This window comes from Cydia pomonella, chromosome 16 (assembly GCF_033807575.1).
Source record: "Cydia pomonella isolate Wapato2018A chromosome 16, ilCydPomo1, whole genome shotgun sequence".
Lineage (NCBI taxonomy): Eukaryota > Metazoa > Arthropoda > Insecta > Lepidoptera > Tortricidae > Cydia > Cydia pomonella.
The window spans coordinates 11,205,505-11,222,794 of record NC_084718.1 but is presented as its reverse complement, the minus strand read 5'-3'; the positions used below and the strand labels follow the sequence as shown (position 1 = coordinate 11,222,794).

At 35.3% G+C, this 17,290-nt stretch overlaps 1 protein-coding gene across 9 annotated transcripts in view; it reads left to right on the top strand.

The window, feature by feature from the left end:
- Positions 1-17,290, top strand: part of LOC133526667 (rap1 GTPase-activating protein 1) — a 413,034-nt gene that overhangs the window by 376,880 nt on the left and 18,864 nt on the right. For all 9 annotated transcript variants that reach the window (XM_061863365.1, XM_061863371.1, XM_061863364.1 and 6 more), the window contains 2 exons: positions 7,434-7,623; positions 11,751-11,932. In XM_061863365.1, the coding sequence (XP_061719349.1) occupies positions 7,434-7,623; positions 11,751-11,932 (372 nt within the window). The remainder of the gene's footprint in view (positions 1-7,433; positions 7,624-11,750; positions 11,933-17,290) is intronic.

Below are 17,290 nucleotides of genomic sequence, written 5' to 3'. Positions count from 1 at the left end.
AAGCTCGAATGCTCGTATTTACAACACCTTTGGAAATTGTACTTCAATCAAATCCGACGCCGGGATAAAATGTATTTCCAGTAAATATGTTAAGGAATATGAATCATACAGGGTTTAGATGCTAATTTATTTTTCACGTCAGCAGCTGGAACAAGGGTAATTTGCTGCTTAAAAACAGTGAGCAAAATCGCATTTTGCTCACTGAGTGAGACAAAATAACATTCAAGTGACCTTCATATTCGAATGTCATTTCAACGTGCGGGGCCTAATACAAGTTCGAAGTATTTGGATTCTATTGTCTTTGTCCCTTTCACGTCATTAGCAAAAAGAAAGAGACAAAAAAGTGCATACGTAATTCAACGATATATTGACGGTTTATAATAGACCCCCGAAATAAGTCAAACCGCATCGTTCCAAAACACCCTACGAGTCTTCATTCGTAATAATTAATTATTGAAATAAAAGTTTAAAATTTAATAAAAACACCATATTTTACGTATTTTATTATACAATCAAAACAATATACTTATACAAATTTACGCAATTGTTACGCAGTAAATAATTCTACTTAACGACTTTTAACGATCTCTACTATAGTTGACAAATAGTAGTATCCGCAATTCGGACCGTATCTTACAAAGTTTTTTTTAACCAAAAAAAAGTTGACGATTGAACTGTTAATTGATGTTCGTTAATTCATTATTTTCGTATCATTTTATTGAAATTTCTTTCGTTTTGTTTTATTGCGGTAATTCAAGTTAATTGTTAGAATACCTTCAGAAAACATGAGTGAAATAGTGATGAAGACGAATTACATTTTTTCAGGTTGTATTTTTTGATGGCTGGCTGACGTGAAAATTTTTGTGTACTACACGAGATCAAAGTTATTTACATCTCGTGCGCTTTTGAGTCCCTTACTGCGCTCAAAACAAGCACTCGAAGAAATATCAAACTTTGCTCTCTTGTTGTACAAGTAACTATTTCCTGTTTCGAATACACATAAAAGATGATACATACCAAAATAAATTTTTATTGATGTTTCAAAAAATATTTATATATACTCTGCTATTGGTCTTGGTGTCCTTAACCGTGCCATTTTAAAGTAGGTAATACTAAAACAACATTTTCTTAAATTTATCTCATTCACAGCGGGTAATATTAGACAATATTGAGTGAATTAATAACAATTCCCCGACAAAACGTTAAGATAATCCTAATTTGAAGACAAACAAACGAGCCCAAATAAATCCGGAATGTTGCTTCAACGGCTCCCTTCATTCAGTCTTTGTTGCTGAAATAAATGTTACAATTCCAACTAGAAGTCGCTGCCGAGGAGACTGGAAAATTAAGCACATTTATGGTAAATCTTAATACAACCAAGATTTTTGAAATTTTATTTTGACAACATGTAAATTGTAAGCATTTTTAGGTATCTGGTTTTATAAAATAAAATTATTTTGAATATTAATTCTGATTCTCTGAATAAAATGCGAATTGTCGTAAAATTACAGATAGTTATATAACTATTGATTTTGATCATATAATCAAAATCAATTCGTGATTGTGAGCAGCAAAATTTGAAACTTCTAAATGTTCAAGGCAAACAAAACTACGCTTAAAAAGGGTCACGGAACAAAGTTACCAGTGACTGACACTATCAGCAACCAGTAAACGTTTTCACTGTACCTTATGCTAATAATGCCCCGCTGTCAACAGCCTCACCTAGTTTCAGGACGTTCAAAACCGAAAGGTTTACGCGCGTGCCAACCGATGACAGATGAAAGCGACCTTTGTTTTACTTCGTTTGAATGCTTCGCGACTTCATTTGCATGTCTTTTGAAAGCTCGAGTTTATTAAATGCTATTCTCTATATTGGTTAAAGCACAGTCCCTTGAAATATTTTAACCACTTTCTAACTTTAGGAATATGTCGCAACCGTTTTATGATCGTTGCCATTTGTCAGTGTGGTGGCGTAATTCTTTAGTTTAATTTATGAATAGCATTTACTTGTTTGTAGCCTAATTTGGGTAAACTTGTAAATAGTGTACAACAAATAAGAACGTTTATCAAATTATCAACAATCCATTCATAAGTGTTGAAATTCTCAATACATTAATGTACTTCTAAATATCACTATTTGCAAAATTGTAATAATAGTGGTAATAAAATAGTCCCTATTACATAAAAGTTTGGTACTGTCCCATAAGAGACAGCAATTATTAAAATTAAGATGTGAAAAACTAGTACATATAACTTACCTAAAGACTCAAAACATTGAATTTTTGTATGCAGATGATCTGCGTAGCCTTCCGAGGCTTTGTGACATACGCGTCTTTGCGATTGTACATATAGATAAAGCTTATCTCTTATCCCATATTGTTCGTAAGCAGATAATGCTTTTACAATACAGTTGTCAGGGCTAAAGTGTACTTACATAGCGGGATACCGGTGTTCAGACTATTAATCTTCATTTTGTCTTGCATTGTTAATCGTATACCTAATGTTGGCTTTATGCATGGATATGGAGATAAATAAGTACTAAAAATCATTTTTTCGCAGTAAAGCCTCCTTGTAAATAAAATAAATATGTTGTTACTTTTAACATGTAGTTAATCAATACACCACAAATTGTTTAAACTAACCGGTGTCAACCGTAGATATAACAATGAAGATGGCAGCATTTCTAAACAACTCGCAATTTATCATTTTTAACTTTAACTTAAATATAAATTAAGTCAGAGATTCGCTTGCGATAGTGCAATATGACCGCCTTGCTGTACGTCGATGCAATTTACTTTCCATCACAAACTAATCACCGGTGCAGCTTCGACCCCTCCACATTCGATAGCTTGCCAAATATTTGATCAAATAAAACTCGAATCACCTCAAGATTTATATATATGCTACAAGCTACAAGATGCTATGTAATCTATACATCAATTCAATATTATTATGGAATAGAGTCTGTTCGGGTAATGTATTGGGCCACATACATTCCACGACTCGTCTTCTCTTTCCGCACAGACTTTAATAATGACATCAATAAATTGCTCTTATAATTAGCTTAAGATAATATATATGTAAACGACCATTCGAAAGAGCTTGTTGCTAGGCCTAACTGAATAAAGCATATTTGAAGTTAAGCAAGTTTTAATTATAATTGCAGAAAATCAAAGTTCAATACAGAAATGATTAAACCTTCACAAAGAGCAATTCATTATTTTAGAATCAAATGTTATTTATCAAACCTATAAATAAATCTCTTTGAATGGACTCGATAAATTCAAAAACCATTCATCCGGCACATCGTAATTTCGCTTTGATGTGACCATTCATTTTCCGATATTTATTTAAAAACGGCCCGATGCTTTGTGTAAACGTTACATTGTAATAATAAACTTAGAATAGATATCCGTTGGGCCAAATATACATTTCCTGAAATTCTCGTGTTGTGTGCATCCATGTGCATTAAGAGACAAAATAGAGCATTGTTCTCAATAGGATACAGACTATAAGGATAAGTTCGTCGAACATATCTTATACCTTTAAACGAGTAATTCTTGTATATATATATATATATATATATATATATATTTCTGTGATCTCGGAAACTGCTCTAACGATTACTTTGAAATTTGGTATATGGGGTTTTTTGGGGGTATACAATCGATCTAGATTAGTCTTATGTTTGGGAAAACGCGTGTTTTCGAGTTTTCATGCGTTTTTCTTTCGACGCAGAATATGGTCGCTAATTTCATGATGCCGGCCACTGTCCGTCTGGTCCAGCGGGTTAAGACGCGGTCGGCTAGAAACGAATGTTATGGGTTCGAATCTCGCCCGGTGATTAACTTTTTTTTTTTTTTTTGTATGTTCAAGTTTATATATAATTTTTTAATTTTTATTCTTTTAGACAAGTTTAATTTAGTAAAAAAATGTAGTTAACATTATCACCTATACACCACCATATTACAATAAATAGTTATAACCGAGCAAAGCTCGGTCGCCCAGGTATGCAAACTTAAAGTGCCTTGGTGTGGATGTGAGCTTGGTTATTTAAAATCTAATCGTAGTTTTACTCCGCATAAAAGCGAACATCGGTCGTTGTAGAATAAAATCATATTGTAAAGTAATATTAATAAATATCTGCCATTATTTAATTTTGTTTACGCATAAAAATAACAATATTAAAGCTCTCTACACAAAGTATAAATTTCAAAATGTATCACAAAACAGTCTGGTTTGATATAACAAAATCAAATTTATCTTTCATAAGCAATTTAGATCAAATTAAGAATCTAAAGTTTACCATCCAATCAACTGGCACTAATTCCATCTAATTGCAAATGGAAGTGTTTACTCGGTAAATGTTTCCTTTCTGGAAGCATGTGAAAAGAGGTGAAAACGCTCGAAAAGGTATTTGAACTTTGACGTCAATAGTTTTTCACGCGCGCGTTATGTAACATTTACGTGACATTTGTGTTTGTTTTAACGGTACTATTGATCCATTGTAATGAGGACGCAGGGAAATAATTTCGTGTCGCTTACAGCAGCCATTAAAAGTTGTGGTGTCTTGATGAGCCGTTAATGCGAGAGGCGTGTTTTGGGACTGTATTTATAGAACCGTGATTTGACGGATCGATTCGATTGCTTGTGTTTTCAGTTACAAAAATGAGGGGGTTATGCTTAAATTAGAATTTCTAAGATAAACTAATGGGGCTTTGTATTTACCGACGCATCTGATACCAGTATATATAATCAATTGGGACCCGGGTACGTCCTTAAACTACGTCCGAAAGAGAGGTATGGGCATTGTGAATGTCATCTCGCTATGTGTGGTAGGGCACAGCCAGTGGATGTCATTCCAGATCTAGAGCAGAGCCCAACTGGGGAAGTACCTCCACCTTACAGAAAACAGCAGCCAAATAACACTAGACCCTACTCATAGTGTTGTGTTCCTGCCGGTGAGTAAGGTTGCCAGAGCTCAACGAGGGGGGCGGGTTTAGGGTCGGCAACGCGCATGTAACTCCTCTGGAGTTGCAGACGTACGTAGGCTACGGATACTGCTTACCATCAGGCGGGCCGTATGCTTGTTTGCCACCGACGTAGTATAAAAAAAGACCTTAATCCGTTTTCTAGGGTAATAACTTTTTCTTCTTATATCCTTTAATTTGTAAGTGAATAATTCCTAGCAAGCCAGCATTTATCAAAAATTACTGCGTTTCATTTTTCGCTAGCAAACGCAATGTTGATTTTATTTCCTGTATTTAAACAACAACTAAGCAGTGGAATCAGATTAATGCTGTACGCACAAGTATTACTGAAGCCGCACAAACAACTGACACTCGATAGGTGTTTAAGAATTTTACTTTACGGATGTGTGTACTTCGTAATGATTTAAGTAATCAGTTTTGCGTAACCTCAATTAATTTATTGCTCGTTTGAATAAATGAATATTTTATAGACCGTATTTGGTTACTGAAATTAGACTTGTTTTATGAGTTAGCGGTTTATTGATAAACATGAGCTAGCGAAATATCAAAACATAATTACATTATTTCGTAGATTCCATTCTACACATGAACAAATTTAAAATTAAATACATTTATGAGACATGTTTGCAATTGTTATTCTGCTATATTCATTAGACACAAAATTATTTATGTATTTTTCATTTTTAGGAATATTAAATTAAAACTTAAGTTTAGCTAAAGTCGTAGGAACACGTTTTATAAATGAATTCGATTGCAACGTAAAATCGCCCAGATAGATCAAGGAAATATAAATGTTATCAAAACGGTCATATATGAAATATATGGACATTTGACAGGCTTCTGTGTTCTGTATAAATTAGTTTTATGTCATCATTATGCCATGCAGTGATCAAACAGCCCTCGTTTTAGTTCGACAACATTTTTGCTTTCAAAAGTTTATTAGAGCAGAAAGCAGAACGAACTAGTCCCCGTCAGAGTTTTATTTTTTCTATTGGTGTGATATTTCCGTTCAGAATGGTGTCTCGCTTGAAGCCTATCGAGCTTCTTTTCATCGTTCGATGAATACTACCCTACTGCGAAATAGACGTAAAATCTACCGTTATGACTGGCCGTTACGCCTTCTGAACCTATCTAAATACAACACGTACCAAGAATCGATCACTGTCCTATTTGATTCTTTGAACTCTCGATAATTTTCCGTAAAACATCGATTGTCATTCGAACCGTTGAAAAGTTCTTTCAACTCTATCGATCCGGAATCAATCGATCCATTTCCTCAGTAATGAAAATGTATTGCTTTTAAAACATTTTTAAATTAACTTCCAAGCTCTAATGTTTACGAGACTTATGTTTACGTGAGATATTTGATTTCAGTGGTTCCGTGGGAGGGGTAAACATGCTTCTAACATCAGATTAATTCGAAAGTTAAAACGGCTTGAGCGCTTTCGACGGCACTTGTTTCGGCACGCTGTCAACAGCTCGACTAATGCTTCCGTCGGATTCCAATTTTGAACTTTTGATGGTGTTTATGGGCGCGTTAAATTTATCGATTTATGGAAGTCAATATAGCACTCGATTTTAGCTATATGACTACTTTTAGAGTTCATTTACTCCACCTGTTCGTTTGCCCACTCAAGCGGGAAATGACTCGAAAATTTGAAACAATTTTGTGGGCCGACTGATAAAAATTGTATTGTTTTCGAATTACATGAATGAAACTGCGACGAATTTCAATTTACTTGTGGCTTCGCGATCGTTTTGAACGCTATCGAATGGTTGTATCCAATTCTCGTACAAATTGAAGTATGGCGGCAGTTTCGCGGTAGTTTTCAATGGCCCGGTACAGTTAGAATGAAAAGCAACAATAATGGGATCCCACGGTTTGAGGTCAACGGACGATGCGTCGTCACGGTTACTTGCGTCGCCGACTGTACATTTAGATTAGAATTATTGCTTCCTCTTCTTCCTACACAACGAGACGTTGGAACAATGTGAGAGATTCACGTTACGATTTATTCTTTCGATAGCTACATGCGATTCACACTCGCTGCTTATGCGAAACGAGGCAACTTTGTACATAATGTGCGAAGAATAATGGGGCAAGTCATTATTTATTTCGTTAACTGTACGATGGTGATAAAAGTAGGCTAAGACGAACAATTTTAAGAACACCACCCTTTTGGGGCCATCAGTCAAATAAAAATGCGCAAGGAACGTATGATATAAGTGATCGACGTATTGAAAACCCACTAATAAGCTTGGCTGATTTTATCTTCCTCGTCTATAGGTAATATTTTGATGACTAAGGTCCTAATTCGTTATTCTCACACTTATTGCCAGTTCGTCTAATGATGTTTTCCACCATCGCCGTTATTCTCAAAAGCCTTCCCCATACTTGCAAGTTTCATGACATGTTCTAAATCGTATTTCCTTCTTCCCCAGGTGTCGCGGATCGAGAACCGCCGTACCGTGTCGCTCGGCGACCGGCTGCCGTACGGCGCGGACCCGCGCGTGCCGCCGGCGCACGGCACGGTGGCGCCCGCGTCGCCCGGCGCGGCGGCGGCGCAGCGGAAGGTCGCCCTCGCATGTCAAGCCAGCAGGAGGTTGCTGGAGGATACGCTCGCTAAGCCTGGTAAGGATTGTCTTGTCTTCGATTGGTTAGTGGAATACAATTCTCGATAAAGAACTCCTAAAATCAAGTGGGAAAACCAGTCATTCAAATGCTACCTAAATCAAACAAAAGCATTTATTACGCATTTAATCGGCTTTCTACGAATGCTATGTTATCCAACCTGTGCCTGATGACATGGTAGTTGAAGAAAATATATCTTAATTTTTAACTACATATTGCTAATTTAGAAATTATTGTAGTCAAATCACAGTCAAACAGTTTAAGTTCGTAACAAAATTGTAATATTCGCATAGGTACTTAAGTTTCCTTTCAATTTTCTCAGGATTTATTATAGTTTTCGTCTTCCTAATTTATCTTTATTATATGTATCTCAATTCTTCTAGTATTTTTACTTAGCTTTCGCATTTTGTCTACCACTCCTTAAATTATAATTTGAAACTTTTCTCAAATTTTTTATTGACTTTTAGAACAATATACAAAATCATGGATTTATATGACATTTAAATAACTTAGAATTGCCAATTTGGAAAATTATTTAAAAATAAACATAATTAACTTCCACTTAACTAACTCGTAATAACAACGAGAAGTGTCTTATTTAAATTCTTTGAAAACTTATTACACATAAAGGGAGCCTTGACCCAGGTGAGCAACCATTTTGAAAAGGTTTTAAGTCTTATACAAATAACTCTGGACTTCGCCCTTTTTAATTTAAACCACGACATTTGGCTACTAATGGTATTCCAAGTAAAACGTGGTAAAACGCTTGTTATGAGATATTGCGCTCATTTCGCAATTCTCTCGTGAGAGGTTTTGTCCGAGCAAATGAAGAAAATGTATAGCTGCTCTTATAAAAGAATTTGTTCTTTCAACATATTAAAAGTGTTAGTTTGTATATTATTCCCGTTTAAGTTTGTTTGACATATTAGGTATCTGTAATATGCACAATTATTTGTTAACTACATATTTATATCATCCACGACATACTTATTCGTTTTATACCTACTTTAGCCATTATGTAATAGATGATAGGATTTAAATAATAAAAATATATCATAAGTGCCATAATTAAAAGGCACCTATAATATTTATAAAATGATCCGACTAGATTTTATTCATGAAATCTGATGTCCTTAGCAAATGTAGATATCATTTCGAGGTAAGGCGCTTATCACACTGCTTCGCACTTTGAAGCGACGTCCGGTGCTGCGATTTTTAACTTTGTACCTACTGTAGAATCTTGATTTATATGCAAAAACCGCATGGTATTATAACACATTGGCCCCACCTCTCCGTGCGAAGGTGCGAATCGCACGAATATTTGTGCTTTCGGACAGAGATGCGGTGGCTGTGCCACACTGATCTCCATAGTACCGTACGGATTTTTGTTTGTAAACGCGATTCGTCGAGCACCGCAGCTTCGGACGAAGATACGGAGAAAACCGTCGTTGCCGCACGCGAATTCGTCGCTTCACTCTTCGTAACCACATGAAACGGCAGTGTGATAAGCGCCTAAATAAACCTTGCTCAAACATGACTGTAGATATCATTACAGTAAGGAGCAGGTAGATGACTAATCTCAGAGTCAAGGCTAACTGTAATGCCAAGTCAAAGTTTTTTTTAACGACAAATTGTTGGTAGCTACACTTGTCTAGTCTTTGTTGCTATGTTTTCTAAAGGGTATTTTTAAACTTAATATACGCAATATAGCTAATGTAGTTTTCTGATACAAGGTTATTAAGAATATAAAACACCTGGAATTTAAATCCAGCTGCATGCTATATTAAATATTAAATTAACATAATATCTAGAGATTGATCTATAAGGGAATAATTATGATTAGAATCATTTATTTTAACTTTTAACGAATAACTGCCTGGGTATGACGTCCACTACTTGAATAAAGATGAGATCTAATTAAAATTCATGGAATAAACGTCCAGAGCAAAGCGCCGAAATAATGAAATAACTATACCTGCCGAGCGCCCTTGTTCCAAAAGGCTAATTAATATAAAAGTCCTAATTTTAGCACTATTTTTTTCATCAAAACCTTTTAACGATAACCTAATAGAAGTAGTGTCCAAACCATTCACTAAGAGGTCGTGCCTACAATACGTAATTAAAGTTGTGAAATATTGATATTTAACTCATAAGTTACGTTTATTATGATGATATGACAAATCGAAACCGTAATTCATTCAAAAGAGTCATAGTTCAAGTGTTACCAATTATGTTTGTTTGATGTAGCATCATAGAGTTGAACAAACTTAATATATCCAAATATAGAATACCTCCAATGCGTTCTTGGGAGTTATTTTCACTCGCCGCAAAAAGAATCCGACGTCAAAGATGAAAACAAATCTCCAGTGGCATTGCCTCCGTCAGAGACAAAGTAAATGCTAATTTAGTAGATGTTTAAAAAGAACTAGTCCCAAGCTAGCGACGCTAGTTAGCTGATTAAAACATTAATTTAATTAAGAGGGGCTGCATATCTTGGGAAATCATGGTGTGGTTTTACTCTCGAATTCGAGCTAGCCTCACCACTGACAGTGTAGCCTAGACATGCATGGCTAAGTTTTAACCGTAGTTTACATTCAGAAGCTTATTTGATACTGTTGAAACTGTATTTTAGAATAAACATAGGTGCACTAAAGAGTCGGTGCGGCAGGGAATTCAATTTAAAAATGGGCCGCTTAGGAGCGAACCCGCGAATACAATGCTTTTGAGACGTCTAAGCATTTAAGAATGCCCGGAACAAATGCAAACGTTTGTCTTGTTTTGTTTGAGTGTCTTACCGTTTGTTTATCTACATCTTAGTGTTGTATCACGCTAGGCTAGACTAAAGTGCAGACGGAGTTTAGATACCCACACCTATACTATTTTTTATGCTGAATCCTTGCTTACATTTTGCATTTATAGCTAAATGTGTTTTCCGGAGGCACTTCTTTCACCTAGTAATACTTTCTATAGAGGCTTTAAAATAAAAGTTATAAAAGAACATTGATAAAGAAATCTTTATTTTGAAGGAAAATCCTCATGAGTTTAGACTTTGTGAACAGATTTTCTCTAACTTGATATTACCTAGGCAAAAAGTTATGGTTCTACCCTAATACATAATTCCTACATCTCGTCTAGGCTGAACAATAGCTTCGTCATACAAAATAACAAACATTTAGCTTTAGAAACTCTTGCTGCGAGGCTATGCATCCCCTTTATGAAAGTGGACATCGAACAATGGCCGGGGCGGACCATTATGGAGAGCCTGTAAAAATATCCTGGACAATGAGACTGTTTGAGCCGTCTCCCTAGTTTTAACATACCTACCTTTTTTTACATAACGCATTTTTTTTATATGATTCAGTTTCAAGGTCCTAATTTTATTGGCTATCTTGATCAGGATAATATATAAGAAATTTAAATAAAGAAAAAATGGTCTTCCTTGTACTTTTCAATACACTTTGTTCCGTACTTTTAGTACAAAATAAATGCAAATCTTAAGGGACATTCTTCTCAAAACTTATGATTGTGTTTAGATAAATAATGTTTACATACATCAATAATGGGTAGATAATTAAAAATTCAACCTTCGTTTATACGATTAGAACCTATAAAGTTACTTAATAACATCAAATTTGCTTCTTCTAAAAAGACGCAGTGGCAATGGCAACCTTGCTCAGAGAACTTAGTTTGTTTTCTGACGTTTGCGCCTACAAAGATGCAAAAAAAGAATAGTCATCGTAACTTCCTCGTTGAGAAGGACCTTTTTTGACTATAAACCCTACTTAATACGTATTTTATGAGCATTTGTAATAAATACCTATACGAGTAGGTAGGAAATAATATTTTGTTAAGTTACTCGGCAACTTGACTTCCATACCTACTTAGTTAATGCTGATGGATTGGGGCCGAATTATGGATGGTATACTTACTTTGGCTTTTTATAAACCACAAAAGTTTTGTTAGTACCTACCTAAGTTGCCAGTAGGCCAAGGCGACGAATATTTATTTTGTTCACAGCGATTTCACCAAACATTTTTTACGTGGATCTATAATTACCTACGTCTAAAGTGCTTGATCTATGACTGTCGATAGATAGGTTGTTAATTAACCAATCGCTCTTCCTCCAGGAACCCCACCGACGATAGTCCAGCCTCCCAATGGAGGGTACTGGGTGGACGGCGTGGACGAGACGCCGGACGAGGACCACGAGCCGCGCTCGCAGCCCGGTACGCCGCGGCAGGCCGGCCGTCGCCACAACATCGACACCGATGACATCGCCAAGTACTACAGGCGATTCTTCTTAGGCAAGGTAAGGACGAACTCTAGTAACCAGTGGAGGTTCTGAGAGGTGTGGACAAGTTGTCAAGCCTGAGCCTCGCAAGCCTGAGCGTCGAATGAAATCCCAGTCTTTCCTTCCGTAATAGTCACTTGTCATGCCGCTTTTTAGGGTTCCGTACCAAAAAGGTACAAAAGGAACCCTTATGGTGCGACTCTGTCCGTCCGTCCGTCTGTCTGTCTGTCTGTCACATCGCTAAATATCTCGAGAACCTCTTAAGTTATCGATTTGAAATTTGAAATAGTTATGAAAAACATTAATCCGGACACATTAAAAGTATATTTTTTAAATTTATTTTTTACTAAAAATGGAAAATGCCCAATATAAAGAGGGGACAAAATTTCAGTCTAGTAACTAGGTCAAGTGGGGTATCATTTGAAAGAGCTCAAATTGTACATTTCAAAACATTGTTTTTATAGAGAAAAAAAAATGGATTTATGAAGGAAAATGTGAAAAAAATACAGTTCCCCCCTTATCTCCGAAGTTTACCGACGATAAATTATGAAATGTTTACATAATATTAACATTACTATAAATTTTACAGGAAAAATATAATCAGATTTGGTAACTTTTTTTTAATTCACAAAAAACCTTTCCGATTTCAGTTTGCAATTTAACCAAATTTACGTGCGTTTATTACATCTAAAATTTCTATGAGATTACATAAATACACGTTTTTTTTTATTCAAATAAAATATCAATTTTTGAAATCGGTCCACATGATAGAGAATTATCCTAGAAAAACAAACATAGGTACGTGTATTACATCGCGCAAATTAGTTAGACAATTTGCCGATAGATGGCGCTGTGTACATTAATACTTAGTATAGGTACTTCTGTTGAATAGTCTTGCGCCTTTATAGTTACACGAGATAATTCAAAGTTTGTACGGAACCCTCGGTGCGCGAGTAAAACGAATTCGCTCTTGACCGTTTTTTTTTTATTTTCTTTTACGTAACAATGTACAGTATGATCAAATTCGTATTAGCAAACTGTGATAACTTTTGAGGTGCTGTGGAATGTAAGAAATAAGTAAAAACCAGACGGAAACATCGTGCGTCTAATCACGTTTCAGAAAAGGTTCAATCTTTTGACAAAACGCCGCAATTGCATCAGATAAAGAGTACGGAAAATCACGATTTAATTGCTTTCGTGACTAACAACGCGCACTTTCTTCGAGTGGTCAGGCGGGAGAATAAAAAGACGCATTACGAAATGGCCGTCGAACCAGGTTATGATGGAACTGGTTATGTTTGCGCATCAATGTCGTTTAACGTTCAAGATAATTTGGTAGTGTTTTACGCGGACCATCTGCCTTGACATTTGCGCGCCAAGCAGTCTGCGGGGAGCAAATAAAACAGACTGTTGCCAACTGTTCACCATGCCAAGTTCGAGCAAGCTTTTTTGGCTTTGTGTTATGTGGTATTTCATAATTTCGCACGGCAAAACGTACGGAAACAATGTGGTAATACTTGTACGGAAGAACCCATGTAATGCTTACGCGAAAGGAAATAAATCAGTAGATATCAGTAGGTATCTCTTAGTTGTGTTTGTGATAATTGTTGGTTCGCACGAACAGAAAGTAATCAAACCGTAAATCTACGTTAATGTTCATGAATTATTGAGATAGTTAGGTAAGTAATCATTAAGAAAAGGATTATCAAATTACAGGTGGTTTCGTTTCGTTATCAACAGGAAATCAATACTGTCTCAGTTAATTACGAGTAAGACGGAAAATACTAATGTAAAGTTATGACCTTTATTCAGTTTCTCTTGACATTAAGACGAAAGTGGAGGACCCGCGCAAAATCACCTTTTCATACAAACGTAGTCCTCATTTTCCTCTCTAGATGTGAATCTTAACATTATTGAAAATATTTTTCGAATTTTCAATTATTATTTAAGTAAAAATTTGTTTTAAATCTGCCGCTCATATTTTTTACAATAATAAAAAAATCGAAGTAAATCAATCGTAGGGGCATAGCTATGGTTAATAGTTACGTATACACCAAATTATGTCAAAATATTTTCCAAAATGTCAATATACAGAGAGAAAAATGGGGACTACGTTTGTATGGAGAAGCGGTCGTCCCCTTTCCTCTTAAATTGTCATTACCGATTATGATTTACTTATTAAACGCACTATCTTACTCTCCTAAGATTATCTCAGTATAAAGGCTTGATGTTTTAAAATAATTTTGAAGTTCTTATGTTCGGCAAGACACGAGACACACAGTTGTCCTTTAAAATATGAATTTTATACACTAGTCTAGTATGTAAGTTTAGTTCAGGCATACCTGTATTTTTGCGTGTGAATAATACAGCTAAGAACCCAAGGGACACTGGCAGTTAGCGTTAAGGGTCAATGTCGTTTCGTCAATGTCACTCTGTCAGTCTGATCGGTGTATTCCCAGAGGTAACTACCATGTTGCTTCACTTGCTTCTACTAGTATCTATATACTGAGGCTTTAACTATAGGCTTTTTCTATAGGTAGTTAGGCAAGCACCGACTTTTGCGTCACCTTAACCATAGGAATTTGACGAGTATGGTGACATGGCCACACTTTGACATTATACATTCTGTGCAAAATTTGCTGGTCTGACTCTCCCATCATACGTACTTTAGACCAAGTACATAGTAGTAATTTCCGATTGCATCTTTATGGTACAAACGTCCACATTGTTAACTGTCAATTCGGAACGGTGCTCCCACATTGGCTCATGTCGGTTACAAAATGTTATATCATTATGTGACAGGAACAGCTTGATAGTATTAATAGTATGATAGTGTTTTATTATGCTGTCCTTGTCACACAATGTTATATAACATTTGTGGCTTTTCATCACAGAAGAGTCCTTATGCTTCAAATGCCACACACATGGACATTTCCATATGTAATTTCAACATAAATTCTGATAGAAACGTCCTTATTGCAGATGAAGCATGGAAAGCCACATTTTATAACAGTCCATGTGGGAAAGCCATAAACCTTATTGCGAAAATATAACGTCAGGTCAAAAGTCGAAGGTCAATTCAGAGTGTTGAGGTTAGGAACTGAATTGGAACTGGAAAAATTGCACCGTCTTAGTACTAACGGATCCAACTTATATAAAATTCAGTTTTCAATTTCGTTTGAATGTTACTGAGACTTGTTGCTAAGTTATGTTCATTTTTTTAAGTTTATGTGTTCTAAGTAATTTATAGAATGTCTTCGTTTACTGCAAAAAACCGTCTCGGTGCACATTAAATTCGCAGGAATTATATGGCTGTAAGTAATTTGGATTATTTTAGTATGTTATAAGTATAGATAGATATATTTGTTGTTTTTACAGATACACGTAATGTCATACAGCAGAATCTTTGTGTACGAGTGGTTCAAACCATAATAACACAAAAAACGCATAAGAAAATAAACTTAGAATTTTATCGTATAGATTTTTGTGGTATCAACATTTTGAACCAAACAGTCTTCCATTAAAAAATAAAAATTATATACGCTATCATAATATATTACTTTATGCGTGTAGTTTTTAAATGTCACAAGACAGGCTTATTATATTATGCCACATGTAAGATGCGTTGGGATAACTTCGAAAGCGGGATAATTTTGAATATTGATTGATATTTATCGAGATACAATTTTACAGCATAACAGCTAAGGGGCGCCAATGCGCTGTAAATTTAAGTAATGATAAAGCTATAAGCTATGGCAAATATCTACTAGAAGCACTTTCTATAACAGTACAAGAGATGCATTGCTATTTAGGCATTGCAGTAGCGTAAGTGTCGTTAAAGTACGAACTTCTTCTGGTTTTATACATATTTGCCATTCACTAAATTAACCCGCGTTTGAAGTTAGCCCAATGCACCTCACATCAATGTAACGAGTATGAATTGATATTAATTAGTGCGTATTCCTTATAAGTTCCTGCGACCTGTCACGTCGATAGTTTCCTTATAAGCCGGGGCCTTGTGTCAAAGGTCTGCAAGTACCGCTACGATATATCACTGCTCTAGATTTATCGTTTCTGTATGTCTTGGTTCAATTAATTAAATACGATAGTCATGTTTATTACATGTGCTTGTACTTAAACTTGTTAGACGGCTATGAGACAAAATTACGTGAAATTACACCGATATTAAATACAATAGAATTATAATGAGCTGTTTAAAACTATGTATATATAATGTATATATTTTTTTGGGAACAATCTTTGTCAACAACAAAATAAATTATCAATATTATAACCTTAATGCTTTGGCACATCGAAATAGAATCCTGAGTATAAATAACATCCAGCAACTTTCGAGACTAGCAAGTAATATTTACTATCTCCGCTTTCTGCCTTTCAACGAACCTATAAGCATGTTCAATATTTCTGCTCCACCGTCATTCACAGAAAATTTCATCGAGTCTGCAAATACACCGATATGTACCTAAAATATAGGGATAGTTTACACTATTGGCGTGAATAGACCCGGCGTCTCGGTTGCGGTAACAACTTCCTCGGCCAAACATTATGCATCGGCACGAATTTTACCGTAAATTGTGCATGCATACACATAAAGTACGGCGGTGTTACAAAACATTTTGGGACGCATTTTGTTTATGCAATATGTTTATAATTATAATTATTTATTTTGTACTAGCCACTGCTATAAACATGCACGGTATTTCTGTTCCACCGTCATTTAGCAGAAAAGTCTCATTTTGTGATGTATTTAGGTTATGCATTATTTAAATTACAACTACTTTTTTTTCATTGCTTTAACAAACAAACAAAATTCATTTACTATGTATTTATTTTGTGCCAGCCACAACCCGGGACTTAGTATGCAAAGAAGATGGTTAACTTTGATCACATCGTACTTCAAGCTGAGTAACTTAAACCATTTATTTTAATTTTGATAGTTTATAATTATAATCGTTATTAAAGACGAACAAGTCTTAAAATATCTACCACGACAATCGAAAAAAAAATGTAAAAAAAAAATCGAACATTATCGCTAGAGTAGAGTAACTTTTATAAATATTCTAGGTATTATAATGCGTTCATAAAAATCATATGAAATGGTCCCATGTTTACTAGCTATTATATTTACTATCTATTTGGAATGACACGAAAAAAGCAGAAAAAGTAAGACTGGTCGTGGGTATGGGAAAGTTCACACGTGTTGGTTGAGCACCGATGTCGTTATAAAGCTTAGATTACATTATTCACGTCTTATTGCGTACTTTTACCCGCAGAGAACTTTACCGCCATGTGTTTTATATAAAATACTATCTCATTCTGAACTGGCGATAGGTAGATCTTAATGTCATTGCTACA